General features: G+C 36.7%; 1 protein-coding gene across 5 annotated transcripts in view; it reads right to left on the bottom strand.

Moving 5' to 3' along the window:
* TTC39C (tetratricopeptide repeat domain 39C) overlaps positions 1 to 18960 on the bottom strand; it is a 39920-nt gene that overhangs the window by 4585 nt on the left and 16375 nt on the right. For 3 of the 5 annotated variants that reach the window (XR_007509371.1, XM_049827346.1, XM_049827373.1), the window contains exons 5-12: positions 17735 to 18089; positions 16226 to 16394; positions 8683 to 8776; positions 7746 to 7874; positions 7101 to 7210; positions 6299 to 6422; positions 3888 to 3985; positions 2832 to 2936 (exon numbers count right to left, since the gene is read on the bottom strand). Coding sequence is in view for 4 of the 5 variants with exons in the window: in XM_049827346.1 (XP_049683303.1) it covers positions 2832 to 2936; positions 3888 to 3985; positions 6299 to 6422; positions 7101 to 7210; positions 7746 to 7874; positions 8683 to 8776; positions 16226 to 16394; positions 17735 to 18089 (1184 nt within the window). In the remaining variant the exon portion in view is untranslated. The remainder of the gene's footprint in view (positions 1 to 2831; positions 2937 to 3887; positions 3986 to 6298; positions 6423 to 7100; positions 7211 to 7745; positions 7875 to 8682; positions 8777 to 16225; positions 16395 to 17734; positions 18090 to 18960) is intronic. The other 2 variants (XM_049827356.1, XM_049827365.1) reach the window with 2 other exon arrangements.

Here is an 18960-nt window from a genome sequence, read left to right as displayed (position 1 = left end):
AGTATTACATATTTCTGGTCCTCTACAGCAAAGGAGAAATTACAGCTGTAAATGCAAGTTGCAACTGATGATGGTGAGCTACCACAATGCTCAGGGAAACAAATGAGGCTACAGATAAATGACTAATTGATCAATAGAGTAATTTTTCTTTCTTAACCAAAGTTGAAGCCATTTATTTACAAAACAAGTTACAGGATTTTAAGCATTTAAAGTTGTTTCAGAAACCTCAATTTCAAACTCTTAAGGAAAAATATATGTATTTGCAGATTAATATTTACTACTGAAAAGCTTATATTTCTTATCATACAGTACATTTTTATTTTAAGCCTCACAAATAAATAATCAACTGCCTTCTAAGTAGATGGAAAAAAATAATTTTTCTTATTCAAATATATGAATATGAACATATGTATTTATATTGGTTAAATTACATTCAGTGTCTAAAAGATCCAAAAAAAAAAATCTGTAAACTTCTTGACGTAACCATATTAAAAACCTAAAGAACTTGATAAGAACTAAGTTTACAATAACAAAGATGATTCAGATGACGTGATAAATCAAATATGTAATCATGAGTAATTTTAAAGTAAATTTAATAACAGCATGTTTTTTATACCAACACGCATATTCATATCTGTATCTGTTGCTCAGGTCTTTAATAAGCTCAGCCTCTCGGGCAAATGTGATTTATAACACCCTATTCCCTTCTCTTTCTTAATCATTATAGAGCTCCTGCATGACACCTCACCTAGTAAATGGAATTTTCTATAAACAGCATCCACTTGCCTCTAATTCTAGCTCTTGCTTTTCCCCACTCCATCCCCCTTTATTCAAGTCAAGCACCATTTACCTCCTAATTGTCCGAGTGCCACCAGAGGGAGTTTCCTGCACGTCCTTCATATACTAAGCACTACCATAGCTTCTCAGTACAGCTACAAGCGGAGGCTTGTTCAGTCCTCAAACACCCCACACGAAGCACACTCAGTTACTATGTGCACATACTACACATAAAGCAGGAACGAAGGAGTGCTCCCACATTCTCAAAATCTTCAGACAACTTCACTACCCACCACACTTTTTTTTTAAGAGACACCTGACACGATCAAATTTAAATATGAACATGGAAGAAAGGGCAGCAGGAACATTACCGGACTCAGACCTCCCTACCAGGCTTCAAGGCCCAGTTCTAAGTCATAGGGCGGCAGGGTTTTCAAAATAAAACTATTATTTTAAAAAGCATTTTCTCTAGTCTTGTCCTTTGTCATGATAATTTTTATTGAGAGACTTTCCTTCCCTCTTTAATGGGTAGGTTCAGCTCAGATGACTAAATCTGACAAGATTAAAAACAACTGAAAACAGATTCTTAAGAATATGAGATACTATTAGCCCAACTACTTTATACACTACATACGAAGAATGATGTGGGGGTTCAAGTCACTACCTTGTAACCGCTTCCCCCTAACATGCAATCTGATTCATGAAGTACTACATAAAGCAGCACAAACTCCAAATAGTGAGCGGTGTTACATGTTTGAGGAGGGAAAAAGCACCAGGAGTGGTGCAGAAGTTGCCCTAGTTTAAGATACTCTGGGCTGCCTAGGAGGTAGGGTATGTGCAAAGACCTGAACGATCAAATGTATCATCAACCAAGCCATTGGGACAGTCTGAAAGCCAGGTGAATTATTTTCCTCACCATCCTGAACAACGAGAACCTCACTACGCATCAGAGTGAACGCTAAAACGCCAACACATACAGCTTCACAGGAATTTAAATGACTGAAATCACTTTACTTATATATTCCCTGCAATGAAATAGTACAATAGTACACGTGCCCTCAGTCCAGCTAGGTTTCCAAGATGGACTGATGTGTGAGGTTAGGAAGACATCTGTCCTAAGAGTGGGGATAAATAATCCCAACGTAAAAAGACTTTTGACAAATACCATGTAGTTCCAAATATAAGTTTGATCCCGAAAACATGGAGCTATTTTAGAAAGGCATCAAATTCTATTTGGAGAGGATAACTACAGGTAGTCTTTGATCTTGAACAGCATCCAACAGGAAATTAAATATGTAAGAAAAGGATCCTAGGCATTCACCGCACTAAATACCACCTGCAGACAACAATTCCCTGCCTACCCAAGGCATTCTTGTCAGGCCTCTGCTGCCACCAGCAGCAGGAACACGAAGGCAAGTGAAGGGGGAGAGGTCTTTGCGTCTTGAGGGATGATAGAAATATTTGCATACGCCAGTATTTAAATATACTGTTTCTGTAAGTATGAAAAAAAAATGGGCACCATGGCATGATCGGAAAGGTGGAAAGTAAATTCTCTGGAGGGGCTTTTTGGCATAAAGTACTAAATAATAATCAAAACAACGTGGTGCTACACTCATCAAAATTCTTGCTTTACTGCTTGCTGTAGGTTTGCAGACATGTTCGTTTTACTGCTAATGAAAGACACCGCTAATGGTCAGGAATGTAACAACTGCCCTGAAGAATCCCAGAGAGTCTCAGGCTCTGGTTTTTATGTAAAAATAAAACCCAGTAACAACAAAACAAGTCACTGCAGTGTTACTAACAGATACTCTAAGCTCCTCAGAATCTCCTTATAGCTCTTGATATTGAAAAATAAAGATGTTACCTAAAACACACTGCATTTCTTGGCTTGCAAAAACCGAAAGTAGTAAGTTTCTTTATGGTAGGTATAAATCACATTTTTAAAACTTTACATACATTATCTATCACCTATAAACTTTGATTCATTGTTTGTATAGCGATATGTTGACTCCCCATCATAATTTTAAGAGTTTAAAAATAGGTTATGCTATTACCTCTGGGTTGTCTAAAAGAAGACAGCCAAGTTCATAGCAAGCATATGGCTGGACGTATAAGTTGTTTTGACGGCACAGTTCATCTTTAGCAGCTCGCTGAAAGAACTATAAAAATTAAGGAAAAAAGAAGAAAAAAAAAAAAGATTGCAGTCATACATTAAAATTGACTGATACTTAAAAAATCCAGAAGCACCATTCAACTTTAAGCACTAGAAATTAGCCCAAAGCTAAAATGTGCATACATTAAAAATTTCCAGTGGTAAAGATTCTTTAAGCAAGGACCCAGACATTTTTACCAACACTGCCATATCAAAGCAAAATTATTTGTTTGGATTTTTACAAAGTAATATATTGACTGTTTCAACAGTTTCCCACCTTCATACTGAAAAAATATTAGATCTAACACAGAACTTTAACATCAGAAATTAAGCAGCCAGATTATTTAACATAAGCTTGAGAGAAGTTGCGGGGGTGGGGTGGCGTGGGGAAGAGAGAGAAAAAAAAAAAAAAAAAGGATTTAAAGCCAGCATCAGCTCCCTTGTTGCTTTTGTGAATTGCATTCTATTTGGGGAAGGAAAAAAAAGTTGTGCCTACAGATCAAAGCCTGGAGCAGTGGTAAAATTATTCTTTGGTATGTGCTCTCAGTGTCTAATAGGTCTAGAGGAGAAGCGGCAAATCTATGCTTTGGAAAGGTCAATATCCAAGTTATTTTGTTTTTTAAAGTGGAACTTTCTTTGTTGGACAAAGTATATCCAGCAGAGCAAGAATTTTCCTGTGCTTTTTGCCAGCTTTTCCTCAACTCTTGCTCCTACAAGCTACTGTAGCTGCCATGTTCATTCAACATAACCAATTACTTTTACAACACAGAACGTGATGAAGACATGCTAAACCACAAGATTTGAAAAGAACCTGACATACTCTGTTGATCATTCTGGTTTGTGAGTTCCAACAGCACTGAAAACTAATGGCTTGCTTAACACTCTTACTCAACAATATTTACTGTTTAACAGAATAGCTCATAAAATGAATGGTGTAAATTATCATTTAACAACTTACCTGAACAGCATCTTCAGAATTTCCTAAGCATTTGTGTATGGCACCAAGAAGCAAATTCCTCAAACCAACAGCTGATGAATCATCAACATCCTGACAAGCTTAATGAAAAGATTCCAGTAAACAAACAAGATGGATTGAAATCCTTCCTTAGACAAGAACTGTGGTCTATGCTGACTTTTAGTCTGATGATTAAATTTAACCAGAAAAAGGAGATGCTAGTAACATTAATATAAATCAAAGTTGGTTTCTTTTAAATACAACACGCAGTTAGTGTGTTCTCATAAGGAGGAGAATCCTTTTCTCTACCGGTCTTTGAAATATCCACTAAAAGGTAAAGTTAAGAAACAATCATCTCCTTCTGGTGTTATGGGAAACTGCTTTGTCCCAGATATTGAAAGAAAAATACATAGTCCAAGTTACAAGGAGCACAGGGCAAGCAGTTCAGACAAAGCTAATTTGTTCTGAACTGAAGCCAAGTGACAGACACACAAAAATCTGTACTGGACTTAAAAGCCCAGACTAGTATATTTTGGCGTCACAATTCTCAATGCTGATCAGAGGATAACGCTTATTTGCCAGACCTTAGCTGGTCCACAATCCAGGGACAGACTGTGCCTCAGCTGAGTAGTGCCCTGTTTCCAGGAAGAATTGAATCACGCTGCACATAACTGTCTCTAGGTGCATCAGGCTCCATTTTGATCAAGCTTATTAGCGCCAGCTCTGTTAAATCAAGGCTAGTTCCATGAGGAGCCATTTGCACTTGTCTGCACTGTCGCTTCCAGAAAGTCCAGGATACAGGGAGGCCCGCAGGGCTTTTAATCCCTTCAAAAGGAGCCGAACTGCTCTGCCTGGAGCAGCAGAGCTCCTTTAACTTCACATTCTGCCTCTCCTCATAAACCCTGCCAGACCTTAACTAGCTCTGCATTCACAACAGAGTCAAGCCACAACCCGGATAAGGCACCTATGAATAACTAAGAGTTGGCTGCATGAAGTATTTGGACACTACACAATACACAAGGCTGTCAACTCTTGCTTGTATCCCAAGTCTCAAGTTACTTGGCATTTTACTTAGAGATACATGTGGATACAAATTAATTCTTTTAAGTCAGCTTCTAGCCCTGAGCAAAAGCCTGGAAACTTGCCCCAGCAAATTATACTCCAATTGTTGAAGAGAAGAGGAAGAAGGGGAAAAAAAAAAATAAAAAAAATAATCCCCTATCATCTAATCATTCTTGATGCACACGTAAGACACAGCGATAACACTCTAATTGTGCAGAAAATCTTCAACTGGGGATTGCTGATGCAGACACATCTGTCAGTGTCATATTTACAAGAAGCGTATCTCTGAATTTTAATCTATACTGCTATTTCACATTAAAATGTGAACCACTGGCCAGAAGCTTATACAGGGAAGATCTGCACTGCTTCTGAGCATGCAGGAGAGAAGTACGTACTCTTCACAACCTCTAAAGCTGGTTGTTCCAAAGGCAAATGGAAGAAAAATAATCCTGAAATTTATTTTTAAGCAAGTCTAATTTTAAAGCCTTCCCCATTACCTTTGGAACTAGAAAACTAGGGATCTGAATGTAACCCACTGCCATCACGCAATTTAAATGGACAAATTGTCTCCACTTAAAAACAGAACAAAACCCCATAACTACTCCTGACTCTTGACTTCAAGATTGGTAGTTTTCTAGCTTAACATAAAAATCATGTACAATCCCAAAAATTTCACAATTTGAAAAAAGGAAGTATCTCAGTGGCAGACATTTTTTGGTTTATTTTCTAAATAAGCAGGTAATAACTTGAAACCATTGCAGAATGCAAACAAGACTGATGGCTGGATGGAGGGAGGAGTACTGAAATGATAAACACTGCTACCATAAACTTCATGTGACAGACATCCAAAGACATCTGGTGACTTAGAGGCAACCATGAAATGCTCCTTTCACCACTAAGATGGACCCAGCAGCCAAGACAAACAGAACCCTTATGTCATAGATGACCTCACAAGCTACATATTTCCTCTTAGAAGAAAACTGACATGCAGAAATGAATTGGTAGTTTTGTTTTTTTTTTATTTTGTAGCTAGGTTTAAATGAGTTAAATTTTGCTTGGTGACTTGGAACAATAACTACCATGCTATTGTTTCATTTTAAACAATGGGCACATGCAACTGATTAAAAAACAACTATATCCCGCAAGCTTTTAAACTTCTCCCAAAAACCTATAAGAACGGTAAAAATTAAGCATTAAGCTGAATCTTAATGGGTCATTACTCTTTTGTTACTCAAACTGTTTTGCTATGACACGTACACACAGGTTTAAATTTTCACACTGCAACAATCAGCTACTCCACAGAAGAAAATTATACACCTCATTTAAAAATAAATAAATAAACCATATTATACCTTGGCTCATATGCTGTAAGTTCGAAAGGGAACAGTTTGGAAGGGCTTTCCATAAGTACAATACTTCAATGGATGCCAGGACACAGAGCTCTTTGGTCGGCATTTGTTTTCTAAATCTATCTGCCTGCAAAGCAGGGAGAAAGAGGGAAGGGAGACCTGTCATCTGTCCTTTTAGAGGGAACATAATATTCACAAACAGAAATTCTAAAGGTTTCATGAAAGCATTCAACAATTTTATGAAAATAAAGTTGGTAATAACTTAGCTTTAAAGACTTTAAGACTAAAAAGCAAAATCTTTCAATTAATTTAAGGGCTTACATATTGATCAAAATTAAAGCTTCCTTGTATGCAGCCTGATTTGTTTTACTGTATTTCACAATCCCAAGTACACACTGACTGGATGCTGAAACTGTAACATCTGCAAGATCATCACTTGGGAGATATATCCTGGACAACTCCTAGCTTTCAAAAAGAACTGAGGCTTTGACAAACAAGACAAGATAAAAAGGAGTAAGAAAGGCAAAGCTAGAAGGAAAATTACCAAAGCAGCTATGCTATCGTATATTTTTATCTTTAATAATTACTTTAGTTGTAAAGTGAATAGCTAATTCACGTTTCCTTTGGTAGGTCCTTATAATAGATGACACTTGTTTTTCCACATGAATCCTTCCCACTAATTCTACAGAAGCAACACAGCAGAAAACGGATAGACCCTTCAAAAATAAATACTGGTAAAGAATCAAACAAAATTACCAAGCCTAATTTACTGTACTGAAACAAGTCAGCCTATACTAAGCCAAACCTTTTTCACTGAAAATTGTTCAATCTGATTGTTTTTTCTTTTGAAAAGCTTCTGAACTTCCTTGAACACATTCTGAGCACCGTTGACATCACCAGTGGCTCCTTGACACACTGCAAGGACACAGAAACAAAAATGTTTTAACACTGCTGGGATATGGAAAAGGAAAAATTAAGATTAGGTATCATATGGTCACAGGAAAAAAACCCCCACACTTCCAGAAAGGATCTAGACTGGGGATTTGATAAACATGCAAATCCCAACTCTCCCAGGTACCCTCTGTGATCGTTAACAAGCCAGTACCTCCTTTCGTACTCACTGAAGAAACTAATAGCACCCAATCTCTACGAATTTATTCATTAAATCTTTGCAACACACTGTTATATGACCTGTCACCACACTGGCAATCATAATTGTATCTAAATCTAGAAGGAGAGGGGGAGAGAGAGGAGAGAGGACTTACTTAGGCACGTGCGCGTGTGCATGCAAGCACACATTACATAAACAAAGTTATGTAAGTCAAGTCTGGCATAAAGCAGCATAAGCAGCAGGCAGCGCGTGCACTAGTAAGTTACCCAAAACACAACAGTGCCAAAACCTCATTACATCACTGATTTACCACTTATCCAACACGCTGAATATACTCACCTGCTGTTAAATAAGCATAGTAGCACTGGGACCACCTGGATTCATTTTTAAGCCTTTCAAAGGATTCAAACGCATCTTTGAAATTCATCTCTATCATGCTGCACCAACCTAAAACCAAGACTAATTTAACTTCAGAGAAAGCACAGTAATTCAAATTTGGTGCCAAAATTACTGAAACACACAGTCTGCTATGACAGCTGGAGTTAGTTTAACAATTATACCAATAACTGGAAAAGTTAAAAACAAATCAATGACATACATTTAAAGCCTGGTTTAAATTTACTGGGAAGTGCTGAATTATTCCATACAAAACAACGAATCCACTTCAGGGCAACAACAAATCTATACAGACACCAAAAGCTCTCTTTTTTTCATTTTATTTAAATACTACATTTTGTAGGATGCTGAAACTTACAAAGCTACTACTTGCTCCCTTATTCTTGCCCACTGTGATAGGATCCCTTAACGAGACACATTTGAAGCTTGAAGCACATATCTTCTCCCCTCTAAAGACTTGTATACCAGTTAAGAACATCTAGCATATATTGCTATTGATAAAAGGAAATTAACATGAAATATAGGTCCTGCAAACCATGAAGCTTCCCTAGACCAATTAGGTTTTGGCACAGAAATGGTGATTCCACAGACAAATCCAATTAATTAATTTCTCACTGTAGGTGAAGTTTGCCCTTGATTCTACAGTCTGCTCTCTGATTTTGCATCACCTTGTATTTTCAGAAAACTAAAATTATGAAAAATTGTTGAGTTCTACTCGCCCAAACAAGAAGAACAGGATTATTACCATAATCCAAGACAAAGGCCGGTATTCTAAAACTTTTTTTTAAAAATCCTAATAAAAATAATCCAGTTTGTTTATTGAAATTGCTAGTCTATACTTATAAGTGAGCTATTTATAGTATAAACATATCCAACTTACCTATTTCGTATAAGCAGACATGTTGGATCTCCCTTTGGTCTGTTGCAAGTTCCAAAGCCGTATGAAACGAGGTCAAGGCACTATTGATTTGACACTAACAAAAGTGAAAGAAAAAAAAAAATTTGCTATGTCTGAAATTTGTTGGATAATTTTATTTCAATAAAGAAAACATTCAGATTTCTGTTAACAGGTATTTTAAATTAACTATATGGTTAAAAAAAAGCCTCTTACAGATTGCAACCTCTGGTTTGATTAGATGAAAGAGGTACAACATCCCATTGAGACGAAAACCTCAAAATTCATTTCAGACTCTAGATTATTTTAAGTGACCTAAAACCCAGCAGAGAGCTAACAGTTTGAAGGAGAAGTGCTAATATTAATTCAATATACCAGCTCCACACTGCAATTCCTTTGGCTGTCTTCCCTCCTCTGAGCTCTCGCGACTTCATCACTTTTGAATGCAAGTATGGGCAAATTGTGACAAAGCCTTTATTTACAATGATAAACGAGCATCTTAGAGTCCCATAGTGAACAGATTTTTTATTTCATATTCATGATATGAAACATAATAAAAAAGCCAAATTATAAGAGACAAGGGAAGTAAGAATCACTAATATAAAGCAACTGAGATTTATATTTAAATGAAACTTTATAAAAACAAGAATGCAAAAGCATTTCCTTGCAAGGTACTAACAAGCAGTTCCACCATGTGCAACAGTAAGAATTAAAATATATGGTAAGGAACTTGCACTCTATAAGTCACATAAAAAGAGAAATGTAGAACACTACAGAGTTAAAAAAGGGGGGAGGGGGATAGTAGAGGAGTTTAATAATGTAGTAACAATCACCAGTAACATACAGCCAGTCCAGATCATCTCTCAACCTTAAAAATTAGTGGCTGTATTCCTTCTGTATGCTATTAAGTCCAAAATTAATTCGTTTTGTGCAGTAAGCTTTTGAGTAATCTCATTTCTACTCTTATTAGTCATTCCACCTTTAAAAGTCATATATTTTTAGCATCTGCCAATAAAGTTTAGCTTTCTGCAAAATAGGGGTATCTTTAATGTTTAATTTCATTTATTTTGAACTATTTCACCTTTTTCCACATCCCTCAGTAACAACTTTAAGCAACACTTAATAGAAGATTCATAAACGCTATATGGTATGTAAGAAGATAAAAAGGCATGAGATAAAAAAGCATTTTGATAAAATCATTAGTTACCAACAGCTTAGCAAAAAGAGGCTGACAGATTTGTAAGAATAGAAAGACAGTTCTTTTGACTATCTTAATTTCTAGTTTTCCCCATCTAGGATGGGACTTCTCCACAACAATCATCATAGAGGGGGGGATGCAAATCAACATTTAATTAGTTTTATATGCAGACACAGGATATATCCCAATATGGCCTATACCTGCTTGAATAGCATTCCTGTATTTATTCTCACAAACAATTATAATAATTTATACAGCAGAAGAATCTTTAAGCCACTCTCTGCTGGCTAACCATGTAAGTGAAAAAAACCCTTGAAAAAGCAAACCTGTCATCTACACAAGCATTACTGAATTAAAAAAAATCCTGAAAAAAATCTGCAGCATTGTATCTTAAGACCACATACACAGAGAGAGCTCTGAAGTGATTTTATTAGATTTTCTTCTTTGTCTCATCAGGGAAAACTGTTTTAGTTGCTAAGGAACAATTTAACTGTAAATCATACATATTGCATCAAGACAGCACAATGGCCAGCAAAGGGATCCACAGCCATACCAATATAAACACTGTACACTTTAGAAAATAAAATGGTGATTAGACTCAGATGCTTGTTGGCATGACAGAAGAATATACTACACAGAAAGACAGGTCAGTTATGTTTGCCCTCAAAATTACCAGGGAGCCTGAGAAACATACACATTGTTTACTTTTGTAGCAGCACATTCTCTCCACTACACATTACTCCACTGATGCTGCATCACCCCAACACTTAACTTTCCCAGAAGTCGTGTTAGGAGCCCCATCTTGCAGAAAAAAATAACGTAAAGTAATGTTGGCTTAAAACTTTACCTTTGTGCTAAGAAGTTTAGAAGTTCAATAAATTTATGTTTTGAATGCTTCTGAGGAAAATAATTACAAAAACAACAAAACACCAAACCTAAATATTTAGTCCTCTGAAGATACTTTGCCATCTAAAACCATAAAAAAATTAAACATCTAAAACCATAAATCACTTATATTTAAAACCATAAATCACTTATATTTAAAACCATAAATCACTTATATTTAAAACCATAAATCACTTATATTTAAAACCATAAATCACTTAGGCCATATTATTCTACACAATGACTAATGGCAATTACATCACTGTCTGCAATGCTATATACCAGCCTGGGGCAGCACATGAAATACTAACCACCTGGTAATGTACAAGTGCAGTTAGTTGAATATTCAATCTTCTATAATCCATTTCTCTGTCTAGATCTCTCAAGTGTTTTGACATCTGCCTAAGTTTTCCTTAAGCATCAAGCTCAGTAAGTATGTTTCAGAGACATTCCCTGCTAATTAAAGTTTCCATCACCTCCAGGGATTGTGACAACATGCTGTTAGAATATGCGTATTTACTAATGGAATATGAATTTCTACTCTTGGTGTTAATTCTTAAAATAAATTAATTACTATCCATTTACTGTTTCAGAGAATAAACAAAAAGAATTATAAAGTCCCAAGAGTCTACAAGTATGACATCATGGCTGACACTTGAAATTGGTGTTCTTGAGATTTAAAAATATACACACACACACACACACACGTAATTCCTTCAACAGACATCACTTACCTCTCTTGGACATAATACAAAGACAAAAAAGATTAATCCATAAAATGTATAATATACAGAACTACATAACTATAAAAAGGATTATCAAAGCTAATGTGAGAACCACGATCTTACATTTCTGGACTTCAAATTAAAACCAAAACCACCTCAACTCACCAACTAAGCATCTACAGAGCTTACCGAGCCACGGCAGCTCTTCCCAAGCCAACACACGTTTCCCCACAGAGTTATGAAATCTCAGGACACTTTCCCTCTCCCAGGACCTTTCTATTCTCTAGCAACACTATGAATTTGTAAAGCTTTTAAGAAGTCATGCTCATAATTAAGGGAAAAACCAGCAAACAGTATCTAAAAGGGGACAATTTACACTGGAGGACACTACACAAAAATTGCAAAGCCTGTATTTTCTATTCCTTAACACCCTCCCCCCATTCTTCCCTAGACATGTCACAAAATCAATACAGTAAAACTAGGATTCTGTATTTTATAGCCTAGAACAAGTAACTAGGGAGGCCAGCACAATTCCTGAAAACAAACCTTGACATTACACAAGCTCTGAAAATTTCTTTACTTAAGACAACATTGTGATTTTATTCCATAAAATTCATTTAAAACTTTTCAATGATTACTACTATTGCCCTTGGTCTACTTTTCCATGTCACCCCTAAATAAAAATGATACCACTCATACAAAGATGCCTCCAAAACCTAACTAAAAAAGGAAGAGTACTTGTCAGCATTACATTTAAGCCCACAATTCCACTGCACATTTTCACCAGCCTGCACATCAAACACACTGTAGCACACCTCAATGGTGTTTTGCCCATCAGCTGGAGTATTTGGTACTTCTTCCTTCAGATTCTTAACACACACCTATACCAACTGAAGTCTATAGATCAAGTCTCAGAACCCATGGTTTTGTCCCAGCCAGAGATTTCTTGTTGTTTATATATACACACCCAGTGTCTGCTCCCAGTCAGAAAGAAGGATTCTTGCCCAGTTCATAAGTTTGTCAAATATTTTATTTTTGCTTTATACCCTTACCACTCTCCAAATGAAACTATCAATCTATTTAACTATTTCTGAGCAGGGCAATTTGTACTATGTAAAAAAGCAGATGGGAGATTTTTAAAAAGTGTTGCCAATTAGGAAAAAAGAAAAAAAGAGAAAGCAAAATTACAAGTTGAAAAGCAGAAATATGGAAATTTCAGAACACCACCTTTTACTCTGCCCTCTCCCATGCTACCACCCATGCCCATCTTTCACTACTGACCACAATACCACACTTGAACAGTTTAAGTCACAATTTCAAAAGTAAATTGGTATTTATTAACATAATTATAATATTAGACAATACACATTTAGCAAATGGATGGCACAACAATATTTTCACAGTAATAAGAAAGGCCCAAGGGTACAGCCGGGAACTCTGCATTTCAGACCAGTGAGTTTCAGCAGCTATTAATACTGATTACATTTTTAAGTACACTTTAGGCACAAGTATAAAACATTATTCTCGCTTGTTTTCAGTAGCTTAAGCTTCCATGAAAAATCGTTATCAGCTTTAGCAGAAAATATTTCAAAAGATAGAAATAGTCAGACATTCACAAAGAAATACTTGTGAGGGTGGAATACATACCATACAATCACAAGTTAAGCACAGCAATAGTTATGTCCATAAAAACAGTTTAAGTGAACTATGTAAAAGTCAGGAAAAATGCTACTTTTAATGCACAGTCTCTTAACCTACTCTTTTTTTTCCAAAGAGACACTTGATCAGCCTATCAGTGCAACCTTTAACTTTCTGGTGCACTTTCATTCCATCCTTCCCAGATCATCCTCCTCTCCTTTCCCTTAACTCATTCATTTAATGGTCTCCAAATGCTTTCAGACTTCATTTCTCAAAAATGTGAATCTGGGAAAAAAGCTGAAAGATAATTTGGTCCACATTTGTAGTACTTGTAAGGCTGCTTCTTAGAAAACCAAAGTCTGTGAAGGTTTTTATTGACTAATATTCATACAAGCTTTTTGGCGCACAAAGCATTATACAGTCACATGCTCTTTATTTGTCTTTCATAGCACTGTCACTGTAAAATCTTCCTTTCTCCTCCACTGCCTTCCTTGGCAATTTTCTCCTTTGTCAGATTTGTGTCTCACTGTCCAGTCTTGCATTACTACTTCTGCCTTTTGAACAGTTTCCCTGCCTCCAGGTGTCCATGGCTGAACTATGCTCCTTACTGTTTCTCTTCTCTATAGAAAAGAAAAAATACACATACAGGTATATAGGTGTGTGGAGACTTGCTAATGGAAGCCAAATATACCATCAGCTGAAAGTAATACAAAACATATGCAGTATCAAAGGCTATAAAAAATCCAGTGGATTGAGTGCTAGGCTCTAATACAAAGCCTACAATGACCATTACTGATCTTACTTCCAGAACACACAAGCTCTTCTGTATAACAACATCTAAGCTGGCTTTCACCTACGCACAATTTAATTTTATCACAGAACTGTTAAAAGATGATAGATGTTAAAGACTATAAAATATATAAGCTTCAGCTCAGGGTATACTTTGAAGCACAGACTTCCCAATTTCGGTAAACCATCTGAAAATAACATTCCCCCGCCTAGTGGATAGAATTTAAATCAACCTGTGTATTAATAATTTCAAGGAAGGCCATATAAGCACTTCCCAGGCTTTGCAGGAAGATGGAGATGAGGCAGAAGTTGTGACTCAGCGTATTAGTTTGTAATCCAAGAGTATACGTGCACTCCTGGTTCAGAATGTTGTTCAGAATGTTCTGTTCAGAATGGATACTGTAAGACCAATGCCCAGACTTGACACACATGCAACCATAAAGTGTATTGTGCAGAAATCCAGTGCAGCTCCTCTTGCCATTGCCACCAATCACATATCTGCCTTCATTATTATGTCAACAACATTTGAGCAAATTAAGCTTGTAAATTCCTAACAGAGTCTACAGAAGAGCCCAAGACATTTAACCAAAACATTTAGACACAGCAAACACTCAGTGATATAGTACCACGTAGAACAACGCAGTAAGGGAGGGGGGGAGGCTGCTGAATGGAAAAGCTCTCATGCAAACCTGAATAACAGAGGGACATTTTAATTCCTGTTAGCAACCAATAAGCTTTCTGCTGACTAAGGGTAGGCTACATAGCACAACGCACAGCATTCTGCCTGCCTAAGCTAACTAACTTCATTAACATGGCCATGCTGTCTCTGGCACAAACTGTTTCACTTGGAGCTAAACTTCGATATCTATATATAACATGTTAAGAACTCTCCTTTGAAACACAACTGTACTCCAGAAGGGGACTGACTACACAAAACTGACACTCATCCCAAACCCATCCTCTGTATTTACACACAGGAACATATACTTAGTTTACTGACAACTTATGTTTACACTTTTTCCCTAGCTTGCCCTGAAGGTCAGAGGAATAAGTTAAATTTTAATTATTACACTAAACGTGGCAGTGGGGGGTGGTGGGAAGAATTCCAAATACCAAGTCATACTCCGGCAATCAACATATTTACATTTTTAACTGCACTTGCATTCATTGTGTAGCTATTTCTAACAAATTTGACTTTTACCGTAAGAATGCAATATGCGTATAATTGAACAAAGACCATTAAAATCTTTCCCACTCAGAAAACAGCAATACTTCCCAAAGACTGACCGCTTGCTTGTGACAGTGTAATTCCCCAACAGCACTGTTGCTTTCAGAAAGACAGCAAAAAAAAACCCCAACATCCAAATCCCATGCAAGCATATGCCTGCAAAATCTGATAGGTCACTGAAGCCTGCCCCTCTGTTCTGTTACTACCTTGCTCAAAACATTAAGCTGTATTTGAGAGAGTTAACTGCAAACCCTAGCAAAGAATGACCACCAATATTAAGACCTGGATTAGCTCTTGTAATTATGATGTTGAGATGGAGGGTTTGAATATTCTGGGTTTGTGCCTTTGTGTTGGGTTTTCTTGTAATTGCTCTGGAAATATTCTGGTCTGATAAGAGTTGCAGCTAGGAGTTGAGTAGTTTAAAGTACTCACCACCATCATGTATTATCACAGATTCTTAAAGAATAATTCAGCCAAAACCCACAAGCTTGCTGCAGTATTTGAATAACACTCTGCAACAGCATTCACAAACACATTTTCAGTGAATACATTTCTGCTTGGGTCAGAGCTCGCCCTTACCAACAGAAAACATCCTGGTTTGACCTCTTAAAAGCAAAAGCAGTTATTTGAGGGAAATTATTGCAGAGAACTAGCTATATATGAACTGTGCATAAAATGAAAAGGGGAAGATAAATGCTATGTACTCAGCAGCTAATACTCAGATTTTAGCTTGACAAGCAAAACTGAAATATCTATTTATACCACAAGGAACTCATGAGTGACCAAAAGCACTTCCTTTTAGCATAGAGCTACAAATGTATGAAGTAGCTGAAAAAGAATTTCAAAGTGCCATTTGAATAATTCAGATAGAAGTAGTGGAAGAGCAGGTTTGGCACATGAACTTGAAACTAGGAAGGAGTTAATCCTTTCTTCTTACTTATCTTTCCAAGTATCTATATCTTTAGTCACAATTTGCTGAAGCTTGCACAGTTCATTCAGATCAGAAACATAATACAACAAAGGGTGGGGAGGAAAATCAGTCAAAAGGATGAAAACATGAAATACCTCTAATCGCTGTATCCTTCCCTTGAAGAACATGAACAGAGAAGAATTTGGATAAGCAGATTCTTTTTTTGCAAGAATTTCTTTTGCCTCTTTCAATCCTGCCTTGTTATCGCTGCCATCAAGGGCAAAAAAGGGACGAACAACTGTGTGGTACCACAACAGAGCTAATCTAAAAGAAACATAAGAGTAGAAAGGATTACAGCTCATAAACAGAAATTTAAGGATAACATTCTACACAGGCAAATTTTTAAATGATTCTGAAAGACAAAGAAAGATATGAATCTCTTCTTATACAACCTGGCTTTAAAACAAACACAATACTATTGCCATACATCAATGTACTTCTAAACTGCACCTGAACATACAATTCAGTGCACGTTACCCACAGGTGAACTAACAATAAAGCTCATAGCATCAAAGCAGTTGAGCCTTTAGAACTCTGTAGATTTTAAAAAAGAAAAACCCACAGGAAAACTTGAAAACAAATTGTTCATTGGCAGGGGGGCGGGTGGGGTGGGCAGGGAAACAACCAAAACTAACAAACAAAACCAACAACAAAACTAAACACACAGCAGACACACTTGAAATCAACGCCAAAAAAGAAATACATCCGGTGTTCGGAAGGGCAGACATCTACATGACCTACATTGCTCCTGGAAACAAGGGCAGAGCACAAAGCTTTCCAAGACCATCTGAAGGAATAAACACCCTAAACCCACCATTTTTCTTCCCCAGAAAGGAGAAAGAACAAATCAACAGGAAAATTTAATCTTAAGCTTTTTTAACCAATCAGAAATCCAATTCTTCTCCTCAAGCAGAAGAGACATTAGCTCTGCTGTGAATGTTTCAAAAGTGACATCTGGTGGTACCTTCAGTAGGTCCAGTAATGAAAGCATTAATTTGGAGATTATGGAATAATAAACCCATTTATGAGGGCAGTTTAAATCGGGTGTGGCTAACCCTTCACCTCATAAAAGGACCCGGATGCAGTATGAAGGCTTGGGAAAAAGACTACACAAAAAATACTTCTCTAAAAAGACTATAGGGGAACATCCCATTTTACTCAGATGCTAAAATTAAAAGTAAACTGGAAAAGATCTTTGGCTAATAGTAAGGATATATAGCTAAGTAAGATCAATGACTTGTACAAAATAGTATGCCCTCCATAGAAGAGAATGTAACTCAGGTAAATTTATTCAGCCTTCAGGGGGTGCTTTTATTTACTCTGCTGGCATATAAACTACTAGATATTAGAATAGCAGGTACTGAAGAATACTGCAAATTACTGACACACCCCAAATACATGTAAATAATGTAACAGAGAGATCTCATATACTAGTGTAAGTGATGAATTTACTAAACCATGGCATGTTAAACAACAAACTACAAGTTTATTTTACCTGCTGTTGTTTCCTTTAAAGCAACATGACTTTTTGGTTTTGACTTTTTTCCAGTTACTTACTTTTAGTACTAAGTTATCTACCAAAGCATTTCAATATAGCTACTCACGTAGCTAAAGGGGCCTTCATGTCCTTACTTTCACTTGCATACATCAGTGAAGAAAGCCCCTGTAGGCGGTCTCCAGGAAAACCCAGCAGGTTGATGATTTTGAGCAGGTTTGGGGGCACCATGGATATGCAAAGATGAAAAAGTCCATATCCAAAGCTAACAGCACCTTTCAGTCTGTTTAGCGAATCCTCCGTTACACCTTCTGCAGCAACATGATTATCATTTGCAGCATCAGAAGTCAAGGATTCCTGAGTTGTTTTCTTCTGATATATTTCCTGAAGTGTATTAATGTCCGTATAGCACTTATTGTAAATTTTCCAGGCTTTTCGGAGTATCCACCCACCTTTTATGTATGCTAAAAATCAAGGAAAAGAAATATTTCAAGGACACATTTCAGAAGTGGAACATAGCAAGTAGTAAATGCTATTTCACAAATCATAGGATGCTCTCTCTATTTGCATTAACTTATTGTATAAATGACTTTGTAATAGCTACTGTCCTCTCAAAAAGGTCTTTCTTACTGGGCATTACAACCTTGCATGCTTTTCAACCAAAGACTTTAAAACAGCACACAATACAAAGGGACTTCCTTTCAGCTATGTAGCAATAAAACTGTTGGAAAGAAATAGAGAAATCAAAGAACTTAATCCTGGATTCTGCTCCACTATAGAGTAGAGATAAAATGGCTGCCTGGCAAACAGAGAGAAGCAAAACTCAAAACAAGAGATTACACCTCTTAAGCTCAAGAAAACCACTTCCTTTGGGTTAGATAATAAGATTTTCAACACCACCATTTCCCTGCCCCTCATATGAATGCAGTGCCTTATAATTAAGGAAAAAATCATAGAAAAAAACCCATAAATTTTATGGGTTAAAACATTTTTTGGTTACTTAACTTCCTCAGTTTCAAATACAAGCTGGGTATCTAAATTGCCCTAAAAATCTGGTCTTGAGCATTCTCAGTTGAGAATGAAAGAATTACCCTCTTTACAGGAAGGCAGAGAAAGGCATGACACCAAAAGATGAAGATGTCCAATTTGCCTATTTACACGGCATTCATCTTGGGTTATAGCACATCCCTGGATAATGGTAAGTGGTAAATGGAAAACACACACAGAATATACTTGGACACATTAATTGTGAAAGCGGACACCAGCATTTTGTCTGTGATAGAGCCCTGAGAGTTAGGAACTGCAGTGACAAAGGAGTTAACTAAAAATGAGAGA

This window comes from Accipiter gentilis, chromosome 2 (genome assembly GCF_929443795.1).
Source record: "Accipiter gentilis chromosome 2, bAccGen1.1, whole genome shotgun sequence".
NCBI lineage: Eukaryota > Metazoa > Chordata > Aves > Accipitriformes > Accipitridae > Astur > Astur gentilis.
This window is presented reverse-complemented; position numbering and strand designations above follow the sequence as displayed.